General features: G+C 35.2%; 1 protein-coding gene across 1 annotated transcript; it reads right to left on the bottom strand.

Annotated features, from left to right (window-relative positions):
- Window positions 1-852: 852 nt before the first annotated feature.
- On the bottom strand, window positions 853-14280 carry LOC107944032 (villin-3). The gene is made up of 24 exons (XM_016877844.2): window positions 13790-14280; window positions 11758-11912; window positions 11398-11497; window positions 11166-11234; window positions 10834-11070; window positions 10516-10693; window positions 10224-10356; window positions 9292-9451; window positions 9062-9212; window positions 8880-8980; window positions 8635-8793; window positions 7343-7411; window positions 7206-7274; window positions 6960-7097; window positions 6401-6529; window positions 5722-5869; window positions 5567-5577; window positions 5348-5488; window positions 5145-5270; window positions 4412-4474; window positions 3666-3764; window positions 1927-2185; window positions 1530-1759; window positions 853-1445 (listed from the first exon to the last, which is right to left on the bottom strand). The coding sequence occupies exons 2-24, from the start codon at window positions 11811-11813 to the stop codon at window positions 1332-1334; spliced, it is 2940 nt and encodes a 979-aa protein (XP_016733333.1). The 5' UTR covers window positions 11814-11912; window positions 13790-14280; the 3' UTR covers window positions 853-1331.
- Between the last annotated feature and the right edge of the window lie 253 nt (window positions 14281-14533).

The raw sequence follows: 14533 nt of genomic DNA, 5'->3' as shown, positions 1-14533 counted from the left end.
CTCTTAGTGGTCCCCCATGTAGATGAGTGCATTCCAACTAAAAGTGGGTGGCTTGGAGGACGAGGTGCTCGAGTGGCGATATAAGGTGGGAGACCATCTATCTAAGTGCTGTGAGGCTGAGGGCCGGCTATGAATGTCTCTCAATCACCTTCTTGTGGTGTTGCATGTCTAAACCGGGTGAGGGTATAACAAGCCTATTTCAAAAGTGAGGAGGTAAGGATTATTTTCCTAAGATTGTTTAGACTGTCTATGAGTATCTTCGCTTTTGAATTAACCTTCCCAACCGGTTCAGAGGCAATATTTGCTTTTGAATTAACCTTCCCAACCGGTTCAGAGGCAATATTTGGTGACTCAAAAGTGATAGATCAAAACATAAGTTGGATTATTGAATATAAATAAATTGTAAAAAATTATTATAAAAATATAACTTCCAAAGCGCAATTAAAAATTATATATAAAGGGGGAGGGGTTTATGTTACAATTTTTCCCTCCACAAACTTTCCTTACTACATGTCAATTTTTTTCAGTATAAACACATTAGAAACTTGTAATATATATAGATATTATCCTAACCAGATTACAACATCTTCCTAAGCTATTTACAGCTGATGTACACTGTGACCAAGGCAACAGACACTGCTCAACAAAAGGGTTATAGACACGTCATGTTAGATGGCGATGCCATGGCCATGCAACTGATAAAAGGGCTGCAGAAGTGATGATTGATCTCTCAAACTAGGAAAATTGCAGCATTACACAATTCAAACAGTCCCTCATTATTCATTAAGCCATTTGATTGTCTACTTCAATCATCTCCCACAGATCTGTAATAAAGAATATTAAAACATGTGGTTCTCAAACAATGAATTTTCTTTACTTATAATATTGTGGTTCATTACAAATGCAATACCATATACAGCACCTTTAACAAATTCAAACATTGGAAAATAAAATAAAGTTGAATAACCACAGATAATGGAGATACATGGCAATCAAATGAAAGAATGTTGGCATGCCATGCCAAGCTGTCCTTAACTACAATATGTGATCATTACAGTGTCCAGTGACACTATGAGAAGATAGGGGGGGAAACCAACCAAAAAGGAAAGGGGAAAAATCACTCTTTTGAAATCATCATATGATCAACCTTGAATACTAACCGCAACTACATTCATCAAGAAGGCAAAAGGCAAAAAGCTAGACATGGCAATCCAGAAATCATATTCCAACGAAACAATAATTTTTTGGCAGAATCAAAGATCAAAATGAATGACGGATTGCTAGTTGAATGGAGATGAAGCACATAATAACTTGTTTAAATCCCCTAACACTTAGAATAGACCAACTTTCTTCTTCTTCAGGTCTTGCTTCCACTTTGGTAATTTATAGAATGCTTCTTTTTCCATACCGAATACTGTCTGGAACTCATTATCCGACAAATAAGCCTGAGAAATTGAAGAGTGAGAATATTGATATGTTCAGGGAAAATGGAATAAGAATCAACTTAAAACATCGATGGCAGAACAAACCTCTCTCCGTTTGAGATCAATTCCGGTTGCAGCATTACCAGTTATGGCTTTCAGTTGCTCATAACTATATGCACTTTGAGTGCTTCCACTCCCATTCTCGTCCTGCAGTATCTTTTGCTTTGGTTCTGAATCATCCCCATTGGTTTGGGATGCTACACCAGCCTCCTTGGCTTCAGCAACCAATTGAGAATCCTCAGCTTCAGAAGGGTCTGCCTCACTCTGTGCTTCAGCTGTACAATATCAAGGCATCAGACAGTTTCAGAATTATATGAAGAAATGGGGTCAAATTCAATTAAAGAAGCTGGCGGGAGATTTAGCAAATTCTTGTGGATCAGCCTAAAGCAATGGTTCCTGTTTCTTAGATATCATACAGTTCAAAGTACAATGGGGTTCTTACAAAGTGGGCTGGATACAGCAGGAGTGCTGCTAGTGGATTTTATAGGAGATCCATCATGCGGTTGCTTCTTCTTTTCAGCAGTAAGAACCGACGAAAGAGCAGCTACAGCTGCTGCCCTTTGAGAACCCTGACCACTGCTTGAAGGCTTTGGAGCTGACGTTTTGCTTGCTGATAATGGATTGAATGCAGATGACAAAGCAGCTAAAGCTGAAGCTCTTTGTGTAGGTCCGCCATTATTTCCATTGGATCGAGCCTGGGCCTGCAACAATTACACATATCAAATCCTTAACTCATAAGCAATGTAATTAATGCCTTGAACTCTCAAAATAAAAGCACATAGAAGTTCAGCCATAATCACTATAGAACGAAAACAAATAATACACTAGAATGTATCAAGGAAAAGGCAGGAAAAGCCCAAGGGAAACAACAATAAACTGCATGCAGTAAAATACAAATAAACTAGGTAAAGTTAAAACATACATGATAGATGAAAGAAAGCAGCACTAATATTCAAACCAATTGAAAAAGGGAGAAATAAATGCATCATCAAGCTGAAATTATTTGGAAAAAGAGATGGGGAAAATAATACTAAATTTCCAAAAATAGAATACACAACAGGGGAATTTAAGGATTAAAACCAAAAAATAAATCTAACTCATCCTTCTCCTCTTTCAAAAAGATCCCTTTTCTTTTTTTTCCTTTGGAATCCTGCTTTCGTAGCAAGCATAGATGATAAACATCAATCTTAGGATGCATAAAGCGAGGAGGTAAGGATTATTTTCCTCCACAACTAAACATCTTGCTTAGGAGGCAAGGTTAATCAAATGCCTTAACTTTCTTTCTGGTTCCTGACAGTAAATGGTAAAATTATTTTCCTAAGTTCCTCATAATATGGTGGGTATGAAGTTCAGCAGTCTGTGATGTGCCAAATTTCAACACTAATGCATTAGCATATGCAAAATAAGGAAACTAGAATTATATAAGCCTTTGGGCCATACAGCGAGGAAGACAATTTTGGACAGGGAAAAAATGTAGGCAAAATAAGCAAAACGAAAAATACATTGCAGCAAACGATATTTGTCATAACTCGTAAGATAGGAAAAACAGTGTTACTAGTACATGGGATGACTAAAAATGGTTCATTTTGTGCACTGAAAAGCTAATGTCAGAACTGCTTCTAGCAGCAGGTACAAAAGCATGTCAAAGGAGAAAGGGTTGGAAAGATGGGGGCAGTTAGGGGCAACACAATTGTGATAACTTTCAATAAAAATTACCATTTGTACAGTAGGTGATATCTCTAAGTAAATGAAACTCTACATGTATTCTTAGAAGGCATTTATCTCCAGTTTCATAAGACCCCTTCCAAACCTTCTGGGAACTTCATCAGGTGGCTTGTCAGCAATGTTAGCAACTCACACTAAACCACCAATGCAAAGAACTAAATATAGGATCTAACTGACGTCATTTCAAAATTTGAAAGAAAGACTCATAAAACGGATGCTTTTCCCAGACTACAGCAGCTAATAGTATAACTGTTCCCCACTATAACTAGATGGAATTAACAATTCAACTTACTAGCTCCTTTTCAGGTTTATTAATGAGACTCCAAAGTAGAAACAGAAGGAAAAAAACAGAGAAGAGTTCAGAAAAAGTTAAGCAGCATATGTAATTGAAACTATATATACATGTGTGTGTGTGTGTGTAAAGAGAGAGAGAGGCTAAGATATGCAGATTATTACCAAAGGGGTTGATTTGGAAGATGGATTGAATGCAGAAGATAAGGCAGCTAAAGCTGAAGCCCTTTGAGTGGGACCCCCTTGGTTCCCGTTGGACTTGACCTGTCTCAGCAGCATGGAATCCATCAGTTAAGGAACTAGTTTAGTAAATATAATTGTTCAGAGCGAAAGAGAGAGCAAGAGATCATCATCTACAAATTAGATATACTATCACTGTTCTTAATTAACCAATAGGAATTGTTACCCTCCATGGAGACTACAACAAGGTCAGGATCAAAGGCTCCAACACAGGGGCAACCACTACTAAAGTTCTTTGTCATCAAGTGTAATTAGATGATCGCATAAATTCATCTGTAAATTTTGATTTATGCGTCACCCAAGACACATCCTCTTTCTCTATTTAACACTTAAAGAACAATTTGGTTAATACAAAAATGGTTCTAGATGTCCACAATGGATAAACAACTAAAAAGTTTTTAACACTTAAAGAAGACAGAATAAGATACAAAAGGAAGCCAAAAAGAACCCCTATTGAACAACAGCAAAAGATGAAATGTTATATCGCAATATTATCCAAGCTCTCCATCCATCAAAATTTCTTATATTGATAATAAGTTATTTTCCATGCAAGGAGCCATGAAAGTTAAATCCTACTAGATTTTTTTTTATGATCAAAATTCTTGGTACAGACAGAAACTTCATGTATATAACCTTTTTTACATTTCAAGATAATTAAAGAAAGAATTTACCTCTACAGCATGGCTAGCTCCAAAAAGCAATGCCACCTTTTTCTGGAACGAGTTTCCTTGCACCTGCATCAAACATAAATATTGAATGGTTACAGTTGAATGCAACATCCATGAAAGGACGAATCAGTCAGTCAAAAATCTATTAACTCTTATAAACAAAAAAGGGGAGTCATTGATTTCAGTGACTACAGAACTAATAGAGCTGTTTTTCCTCTGGGTACACCATGCGTAACATCAACAGTGTAATGCTGATATTATTCAAAATACAAGATCTCATCAGTGTGATCTTAAAATTCAAATTTTGGAAGAATCCAATGGTAGTTTATTAAAACACAGTGCACTATGCTAATCTATTCCATCTCTAGTCCATAAAATATCAATTCATCATTATAACGCCTATCCTGCTTTTCCATCATCGGGGCTCTCTCACTTCAATTTAAAGTTTAAAGTCTTATGCTTTGACTTCTCATCTCTTGAACCTCAAAGTATGTGCTTAAATGGTCACTTAATCTCATGCATGCTCTCCATCCAACTATTCGAACATTTCCTCATTACAAAAATATGCGCATTGGTTGAAACCATATGGATCGAATAGCCTCGATATTCTCCCATTTTGAATAGACAAGCTGAGAATAGAACTCATTTGTTGTTCATGAAGACAAAAATGATTTAACAATAATTGAAAGTGACAGTAACTCAAAGACAAAGTATAAATTCAGTCAAGGACGCATACAGTAGCTCGGGTGGAATCCCATGAAAAGAATGTTGTGAAGAAGCAGGGTTCATTTCCTTCAGAAACTTTATAAAGTGGAACATTTGGGGACAAACCATCTAGAGATGCAGCCAAGCCTATGTATTTCTGCAAAAAACTTCTAAAATGAATATCAAGCATATTGGAAAGATAAAAGTATGAAGGAATCAATATTTTATTTATACCTGGCCAATTTCAAAAACATTTTGCTTTTCTTTGGTGTCTACAGATTGACCAACCCAAACAAACACTTCAGCATGTGTGTCAAGTACCAAAATATCTTCTGTCAAGAGATCGTCCTGAGAGAAATTGTAAACTTCCTCAACCTGCACAAGAAAATGGAAACTTACATATAGAAGATACCTGTAGGAACAAGTTTCAATTACATTAACAGAAAAACTCACCTCAAACTTTCCTGAGGCATCCATGTGGAGAAAGACAAAATCAAGGAAAGAGAGTTAGAATGGTAATAAGCTTCATTAACAACTCAGGCAGGAGTGAGATATCTTAGAGCACAAATTTGAAAACAAAGTAGATCACATTCATGACTAAGAACCACCTTTATTAAAAGAGAAAGTGAACAAGTGGGGATCCCTGACAGTCTCTGTAGATGCTTTTTTGCTGGTATAACTTTGTTTTCCTCCAAGTGCAGACCAGAACGCATTGCTCTCTGTTCCTTCTTTAGCATATTTAAGAACAACTCCAGGCTGAGGGCAAAAGAAGATGAATGGATGATTGATTAACATGGATGCAGTTGCTTCAAAGAAATAGAAAGTGCTATCATTGACTTCTATTATTGAGCAAAAACCATGTAAAAGCCTTCTTGAAATATAAACTATACAAGAGACAAAATACAGCCAACTAAATATTTATTTCCAGTATATTTTATCTTGCCCCACAATGTATTCAGGAGGAATTCAAAGGGGGAAAAAATTGCAAATACCCAAACAAACTGCATCTCAAAATGCAGAAAATAGGCATAATCAGCTGAAGAATGTGATCAAATACTCAAAAAATACTGTAAACATTATAATAATTAAATCCTAACATTTTATTAGTACAGGCAATACCAAACATTCTTTTTATTTCAGTTGTATTGATTAGCTGGTCAACTCAACTTGTTGGAACTCAGATGCTTGACTGTAACTATATAAAATCATTACCAGGTTTCCCAAGAAAATAATGAGCTTTTATCTTGTCACAACAAAGCCCAAAAGTCGAACTATCTATGAGTGTACCTTCAAAAACTCAGCAACTTTTGCAGCTAATTGCTGCTGTTCATAAGTGCTTTGATTTCCATGCCAAGTAAAAATTGAGGATCCAGATTGCAAGAGGAAGCAGTCAGTTGAGTTCAATGATGTTGCCACCTAAACAAAAGTTTTACAAAAATAAGGGTATTGCTGTTAGGTTACAAAAGGAATGGATAATCATACTGCAGACATCATAACAAAAAAATGAAGGGACAGTCATAAAAAAAAAAATGGATGTCACCTAAATTAGCTTACATCTAACAAGAAGTAAAATAATGGGGAGATAATGAATATTTCAACTAACGCAATACAGTAACTAGTTCGGTTTGATTAGGCCAGTCTTGAGTTTGGGTTTTTTTCAAGTTCAGAGTTTTCAAGCTCAAGCTTTTTCAGTTTCAGGTTTCTTCGAGTTTGGGCATTTTTAGGTTCGAGTTTTAGACTTTTGATCAAATCGGGTATGAACAGGTTGGGGTTGCCTTTTTCTGGTCAGATTTCTGGGTTCGGGCTTATTTTGCCACCTCTAAAAAAATAACCAACTAATACATACCGCATCAACTTGCAATGTTTTATTATTGTGTACAGCTGTTCCTGAAATCTGAATTAGAGCAACACTCTCTGCAGTATAGGTTTCATCTGTCAAGCCTTTGTCTGCTATACTCTTCTTATAGCCAGTGCTTAAACCACCCTAGATAGGAATCAATCATAGGAAATTAGATGATACCCTCCAAATCAAAACCAAAGACTCTCAAGCAATTGGTAATGAAATTTTAAAACATTGAGTCAAATTGAATACCTTAAGGACAACCATGGGTTGGAATAGTGCAATGAACTGGGGTGGCTCTTTACCTTCAAATACTCGACCCTGCAAGAAACATCTATTAGAAACACAAGCATTAGAATCATTATATTCAGGCAAAGCTAATATAATACCTGAATAGGCCTCCCCTTGAGTGAGTTACACATTGTATTAGCCAACCGAGCAGCCATCTTTTGGTCCTCCTGAGTTAAGAAATATGACTACTTTTAGAAGAAAAAAAAAAGTCAAGTGGCAGGAATGACCATCACCAGGATGACGTCCATTAAGTTCACATGTGACTATCTAAGCATATCTATCTTCCATACAAAGAACATGAGGAACGCGAAAAGTAATTACAGATCTGATAAAAGAAAACAAGCCAAAAGAAAGACATTTGGCCCATTAAATGAGCAAGAAACCAATTCACCAAACAAAGAAAAGTACAGTACAAATAATTTCCTAAAATTTTCAAAATCGACAATGAGAATAAATCTGGAACTTGTTGCAAAGAAATTGGAAATGTAAAAATTATATTTCAAAAACAAAAGGTATCATAAGTAGAGATACACATGATGGTTAATGTAACATCATAATGGGAAAACATATAACAGCTATCAAGATCCTTTTTTGTTTTCAATTTCATAGCAAAGATTTTAGGTTTTGCTTTTTCCTTCAAATGTTTATGTTCAAGGTACCATTCTTAAGTTTTAATTTGACAAGTAAATCTTAATCCCAGCTACTGATTACTCTACTTTGTGCAAACCTCTCCCTAGCATTTATACCCATTCCAGTTGCATCCAGATTAGGAGTCTCTAAACAGATATATGTTTCCAGCAGCAATTATTGCAATTAGAATTAGCACAGGTTTCCTAAATTTTATAGATTTTCATATTTTACCAAATATTGTTAGTCCTTCATGATTTAAACTCCAGTGCTAAAGAACAGTTATATGTATAATTATATACACATATTCTTGTGTGCATTCACCATTCTGAACTTAAAATTAAGAATCTCATAGGTGCAATGGAAATTCTACCCTCCCAATGATAATGCAATTCAAAGTGATTTAAGATTGACAAGGGGCAAAAACTAATGATACCTATGAATGCCAAGATAGAGTTAGCTTGATGAAAAGGAAATGTATTGGCAGCTTAGTAATCCAAATTAGGTGGTGATCCAACTTTACAATGTGTACGAAATTAGGAAGGTAACATAGAAATTCCATATCAGTGGTAGGCATTCATATTGGAAGCATATATAGGTTATTTTAGTAATGACAAGCAGCTCATATTGGCAGCGCTGTAGTCCATATTATTTAACATCAAACTCCACTGTTTGACATTGCTCTATGGACATAAGTTCTATCAGGAACAACGGGCATATTTTTTAAATTATTTCATACCCAAGTAAGAATAATGTAAATTACCTCAATGCTATCCTTTCCAATCCAACAGCATAGAAAGTAATCTTCTTTCCTCTCACCCGAGTGGTAGGTATAAAGAACAATATAGCAGTCTCCACTATAGAATTTACCAACATCCTCTTTTTGCAATGGTGTCTTGGCACTGCCATTGATGCACCAGACCTGAAAAACAAGCAACACTGCATTTGAGTCAAGAGTTTGTGTCTGTCAAGTCAAATGGCAAAACCCAAGCAGACTATTAACTCGACCTCCATCTTTCCACTGCCTTCGAGCAAAGGAGGAACTTCTTCAATTACAGGAGCACTTTTAGTCATCCCCTTGATACCAACTCCTTGTTGCTTAAGCAAGGCTACCAGTAGAAAAAACACCATTCAACAATATTAACCACAAAATATAATAGTGTATTTTACAGCTTATTAGAGATCCGTACCAGCTACTTTTCCTCTTCCCTCCTCGCCACCAGGTGCTGTGGACCCTGCCGGCCAAGAATCAAAGTTGGCCTTGAATGAATTAGTTTCATATCCTTGGATGACACGGGTAATGCGTGTTGCTTTTGGTCTTTGCTGGCTGCCAACAAAGTCCTGGAGATAAAAAGGTTCAGAATTAGAATTCATGTTCTTGAAATACATGAAGAAATCAAAACCATTCCTCAAGCTCTACCTCAGCAGCTTGACTGGCAGCTTTTCTGTCCTCTACTTGTGTCACCCGTCCAACCCAAACAAAAACCTCAGCACCACAGTCTAGTAGATAGCATTTGTTGTTCTCCAAGAGGCCTTTTGATAGTTCCCCTTCTACGATCTTCACCTCACCATCAGTTATGCTACAGGAACCAATAATTCCAAATTAGCAATTGATAAGACATATAGCTTTAAAACCAATAGTAACAAAAATAGTATTGACTCAAAAAGATTATAATCAGGACTGCCTACTTACTTAAAATTGCCCCAAAATAGAGGCTCTACCTTAAAACAAACATCTAAAAAGATAATTCAGTTCACCTATATTATACATGATAATGGTGACCAAAAAAGTACTGTTAAAGCTGTCTGGCAGAACTCTAAATAAGCATAATGAGTTATCTATGTTCTCTCCAGAGAAATTGCCTATACCCAGGAAGGCTTTCTAAGGTCCACTCCAAATATCCTTTTCTCCTTTTCCTTTTTGATAACAAAAAAAGGAAATCATCACAAGGGAGTACGAAATAAATAAAGCTAACCTTAAACTATAAGGCAGCCTCATGACTTCATCCTAATAACAATATTCTTGATAACACATTAAAGAACTTGATTTCAGATTTCTTGCAGCATAAAAATAATCAAAATTCCATAACATATGAGAAACATCAGACATTGAACAAATTGGATAAACTAAAATGAATGGGCTTGGAGGTTGAAATGATAGGTAAAAGTTTCCATAACTCCATTAATTAAGACTAGGATTAATATTAGTCACATTAGAACAGCTAGAGTTTAAGAACTGTTATACTGAAGGAAATAAATTAAATGCAATATGGAAATATGTGGAAGCTTAAGCATTTCGAGTTGCATAAAAACAGCATTTGATGCATGCTTGCAAAGAGAAACATAAAGTACCTGTACAGTTTAGCAGGATAAGTCTCAGGAATAAGATCATCTTCATTATGAATCTTCTTTCCTATTGGAGCAAAACCACCAAAGAGAACCCAAAACTCACCAGAGTCGGACTCTGTGTCCAATTTTCCATCATCTGGCAGGGTGATTACATTAATCCATATATAAGTAAATATTCAAAAGGTACAGTGGAGTAAAATAAACAAACCTTTCAGGCAATTCAATCAGTACTTATAGATTACTAGAAGAACAGGAAAAACAGCATCATTGATACCGTAAATGCATGCACCCTTACCAACAATTGCAACATCACATGTCCCATCATGATACTTTTCCTTTAAAAACTGAATAACTTCTAATGCCTTTGCTCTTTCTTGAATATTAGAGTTTGCACCATTGAACTGATAAATCTTATTCTGAGTGTCTAGGATAAATACATCATCGTGATTCAGTGAAGATCGAGCAAAAGGAACCTGAAGAGAATAACACAAAATGATATTTACCTGATCCTCAGCAGTCTCATATTAAATAGCTTATAATTAGCAGATAGTAATTTGCTTTCTTGCTTCTTTCTATCCATACTCATCAAACATATGTAAAGAGCACCATATACCTGCTTCAATCTGACAACCCGCTTTCCTCTGCAGACATATAACCGTTTCTCAAACTCTTCTTCTTCTGGCTTTTTAAATCCTGTAGCAATACCACCTTCCAATGGTATAATGCAAGGTTTAAAATATGACAAAAATTTGTCAGATTCATGGCCTTGAAGTTCCCTGTGCTGCACAGCACGCCCTCCTAGTACTGCATCAAGCTCAATAGTTTTGATAGCAGCCGTTCCAGCCTCATCCTGCATGTGAAAAATGATCTCAAACGATGTCTTAATTTATTTTAACGCACATATAAATCCTGAACAAATTAAGACTAGAAAAAGTAGATGCACACCTGAGTAGTATCTTTACCAATCCAGAAGTGTATATCATATAGATACGAACCACCCTTGCTAGGTGTTGTCTACAAAGATAACATATTAAAAACAAAATGACTGAGACGTTAAAAAAAGCAGTGATTCACCTTGAATGATTTATCTTGTCCCAGAAAAAGGATAAAAAATGCATGTTCTGGCAATGTGCATCCATACAAGATACAGCAAGCAAGAGAGAAATAGAGTGTTCACCTGTAAGACAATATAAGAATCCCCCATGTAGAATTTTCCATAGTCGGACTTTGGCAACGGAACTGGCTGAAAATTCTCAATACGCCAGATTTCAGTCCCACTGTAAGATGTCAAGTGCAACAGCCCTTGCGTAGAAAAACTATCGGGATATATATGGAACATAAGCACACATCTTAAAACAAGCAAAAAGCTTGACTATTTTTGTTTTCATGGCGATGTTGGAAAAATAGTTTATTCTTGTTTCTCTTATCAAAAGTTAAATACACACACATATATACACTCTTATATAAAAGAAAAGGTCAAAAAAATGTCAAGTCCATAAATTCACAACTTATTATATGCCCTTCATTTTAAGGATACGGTTTTTGACCCACTCCTTGAAATGCAGGGTCTAGAACTTTTGCAGGGCTAGACATTTCTCGGAGTTCTTCTTTATTGATGTTTTGCCAAGAAAATATATAATAGCTCAACTCGAGAATCCAACCTTCACCAGTGTGGAAGTTGGCCAAAACTTACTGGAGAAATACAGGTATTAGATCATGCAAGGAAAAATTAAGTTACAGTACAAAATAAATTCTAAAGAAAATATTAAAAAAGAAAAAAAAATCAATGCTTACGATAATTTAAGCTGTCTAAAATTATGTTCCTAATTCACAGTGCACTATATAAGCAGAAAATAAGATATAACAGTGTAATAATCGGGGCGAAAGCAAAACTCAATTTCGCTTTTTATAACAGCACCAATCAAAAAGAAGTCACAACTTTCACAATTTTCAGCAACAAGCCCATGTTGCAGCACCTGTACTGTTAAGAAATTTGAGAAAGTCTTTATATGTCCTAGCATGCAACCCAGCTGACTTAAGATGTATTGCTTCTAACTAAAATACTTGTAAATAACATTAACAATCTTAGTCGCTGAACCCTTTCTTCCCCATGACCTCCTTTCAAGGTGAGCTTGATAACCAACTTCCCATTAGAAACAAGAAACTACCGTTTATTTCAATACATGGAAATTTGAACAATGAAGCCCCATCATGATTTCATAAGAAGTTCGGAAACCAACCATCACAAAAGCATGCATTTGGTTGTGAGAATGATTATTTTCTTAAAAGAATCCTTGAACACTTAGACAGCTGATTAGCATAAAAACTTCTCCCCTCTCTACATTAATGCATGGAATTTGATCCACACGAGAAGGAAACTCCCCCCAGGATTAATGCCCTAAGAACTTATATCTTCCTTTCAAAATCAAATCTACCTGTCCACTCAAAATGCCCCATGGATTAATTAGGCTACTACAGTAATTACATTTTTAGTACCTAAAGACAGTTATCCATGTCAAGAGTAACACTTGCCTGATCCTGGTTTGGTAAAAGATAGAATAAGAGTGAAGCCTTCCATAAAGTTAATATTTTATTACGTATTTTATATTCAGCACCACTATATGAAGGACTAGGAGCAACTTTTCAGCTAATATAAACATGAACAATGTGTCCTGTCCATGCATCACTCATCGCCAAATTCAGCACATCAAGATAAAGTTCACATAATAAACAGGGGATCACCAACCAGCATTCTACCTCTAACTAAAAATAGTCATATTTCCATATAGACACAGATGTGCCAACTTCACATGATACTGAAATTAATAAGAGAAACGGCCATTCTTTAAACCAATCATCCATCATTTTGATTATATTATAACAAAAGACCACTTATCACACACACACACACACAAAGTTCCAAACACATGCTTTCAGTTGTTTCACGCTCTTAGGAGAATATCCTAATCAGTCTTGTTCGAATCTTGTCATCCGTAGAAAAATCAAAATCAACAATTAACACAAATAATCAGAAGATTGCAAGGCAGCAAAGAATTTTTAGCATTAGTGCCATTGATAAGCAATCCAAGCAGCAATTAACATAATCAATCACGGGACCGGAAAGCAAGAAAAAACAGAATAAGACGAATTCAACAACCGTTCAGAAAATTTGCTCAGAGCTAAGATCTTTTAAGCTCTAATGCTTAGTTACCAATAACAAATTAAATCATTCCTATAGCCCCTGCCATAAAACTAAATTATTAAATTCCCTTGCACTTAAAATAGGAGAATAAAGATTTAACAAGCAGATAGAACCATCATGATCTAGCAGCTTAAAGATAAAATAGAAATTCGAGAACAATCTAAAAAAAATGACATTCGCATCAGGCAATTAGATCAAAACAAGAATTAAGGAAAAAAATAAACAAAACCCATTAAAACTAACAAAATCAAGCATACCCAGATCAACAAATGAAATCAAACACGAAAAAATGGAGATCCAAACGAGTTATAACCCAAAAAACTGATAAAATCAAGTAAAACAATAACAAAAAAAAAAAAGAAGTTACCTTGAAAGAGAGATCTCTCCCTCTTTGACTTGGAACAAGGGAAGGGTAAGCAGAGTTGGCAAGTAAATACTAAAGAAAAAGGGAAGGGAAGATATATTGAGCAAGAAAAAAAAGTGAATTATTGCAATGGTATTGTCATGTGTTGGGTGAGTGTTTCTCTCTCCAACTTTATCTATTCATTATTTTTCAGTCTTTTTCGAGATTTGCAAATTCAGAGACTGAGAAATATGAATGTAAGGAACTATGATGATTGAAAGCCGAAAGAAAAAAGAAGAAGCCGATAGAGCAGAGGACAGAGAGAGAGAGAGAGGGAGAGAAATATATATAATCTTTGTTGGCTTTGTTTTGTATATCCAAGGAAAAGAAATGAAAAGAAAAGATTTGAAAAAGGAAAAAAATATATCTTTGAGACTGAATTTTGGGCAAACAAAAATCGTTACTTTGTAAAAATATCCGGTCACCATGCCATTGCTTACATAGATTTTTTCTTTTCTTTTTCTTATTTCCAGTCAAGGATAAATATATTGGTAATTATCTTTTTTTATATCTATTATGGGCAAAACAAAAAATAATAATATTGGGATTAGGTTAAAGATTATTATATATATTATTATTTTTTAGAGAAAATAACTTTTTTATTTTTATATATAAAAATTCCAAAATTTTTAAATAGACTAATGACATGTAAAGTAACAAATTGTTTTTATTCAAATATTTAATTCATATCAATCTCAAATTTGGTTA

Source organism: Gossypium hirsutum, chromosome D01, assembly GCF_007990345.1.
Source record: "Gossypium hirsutum isolate 1008001.06 chromosome D01, Gossypium_hirsutum_v2.1, whole genome shotgun sequence".
Classification (NCBI taxonomy): Eukaryota; Viridiplantae; Streptophyta; class Magnoliopsida; order Malvales; family Malvaceae; genus Gossypium; species Gossypium hirsutum.
Note: the sequence above shows the minus strand (reverse complement) of the source record. Positions and strands in the feature narration are given on the sequence as shown.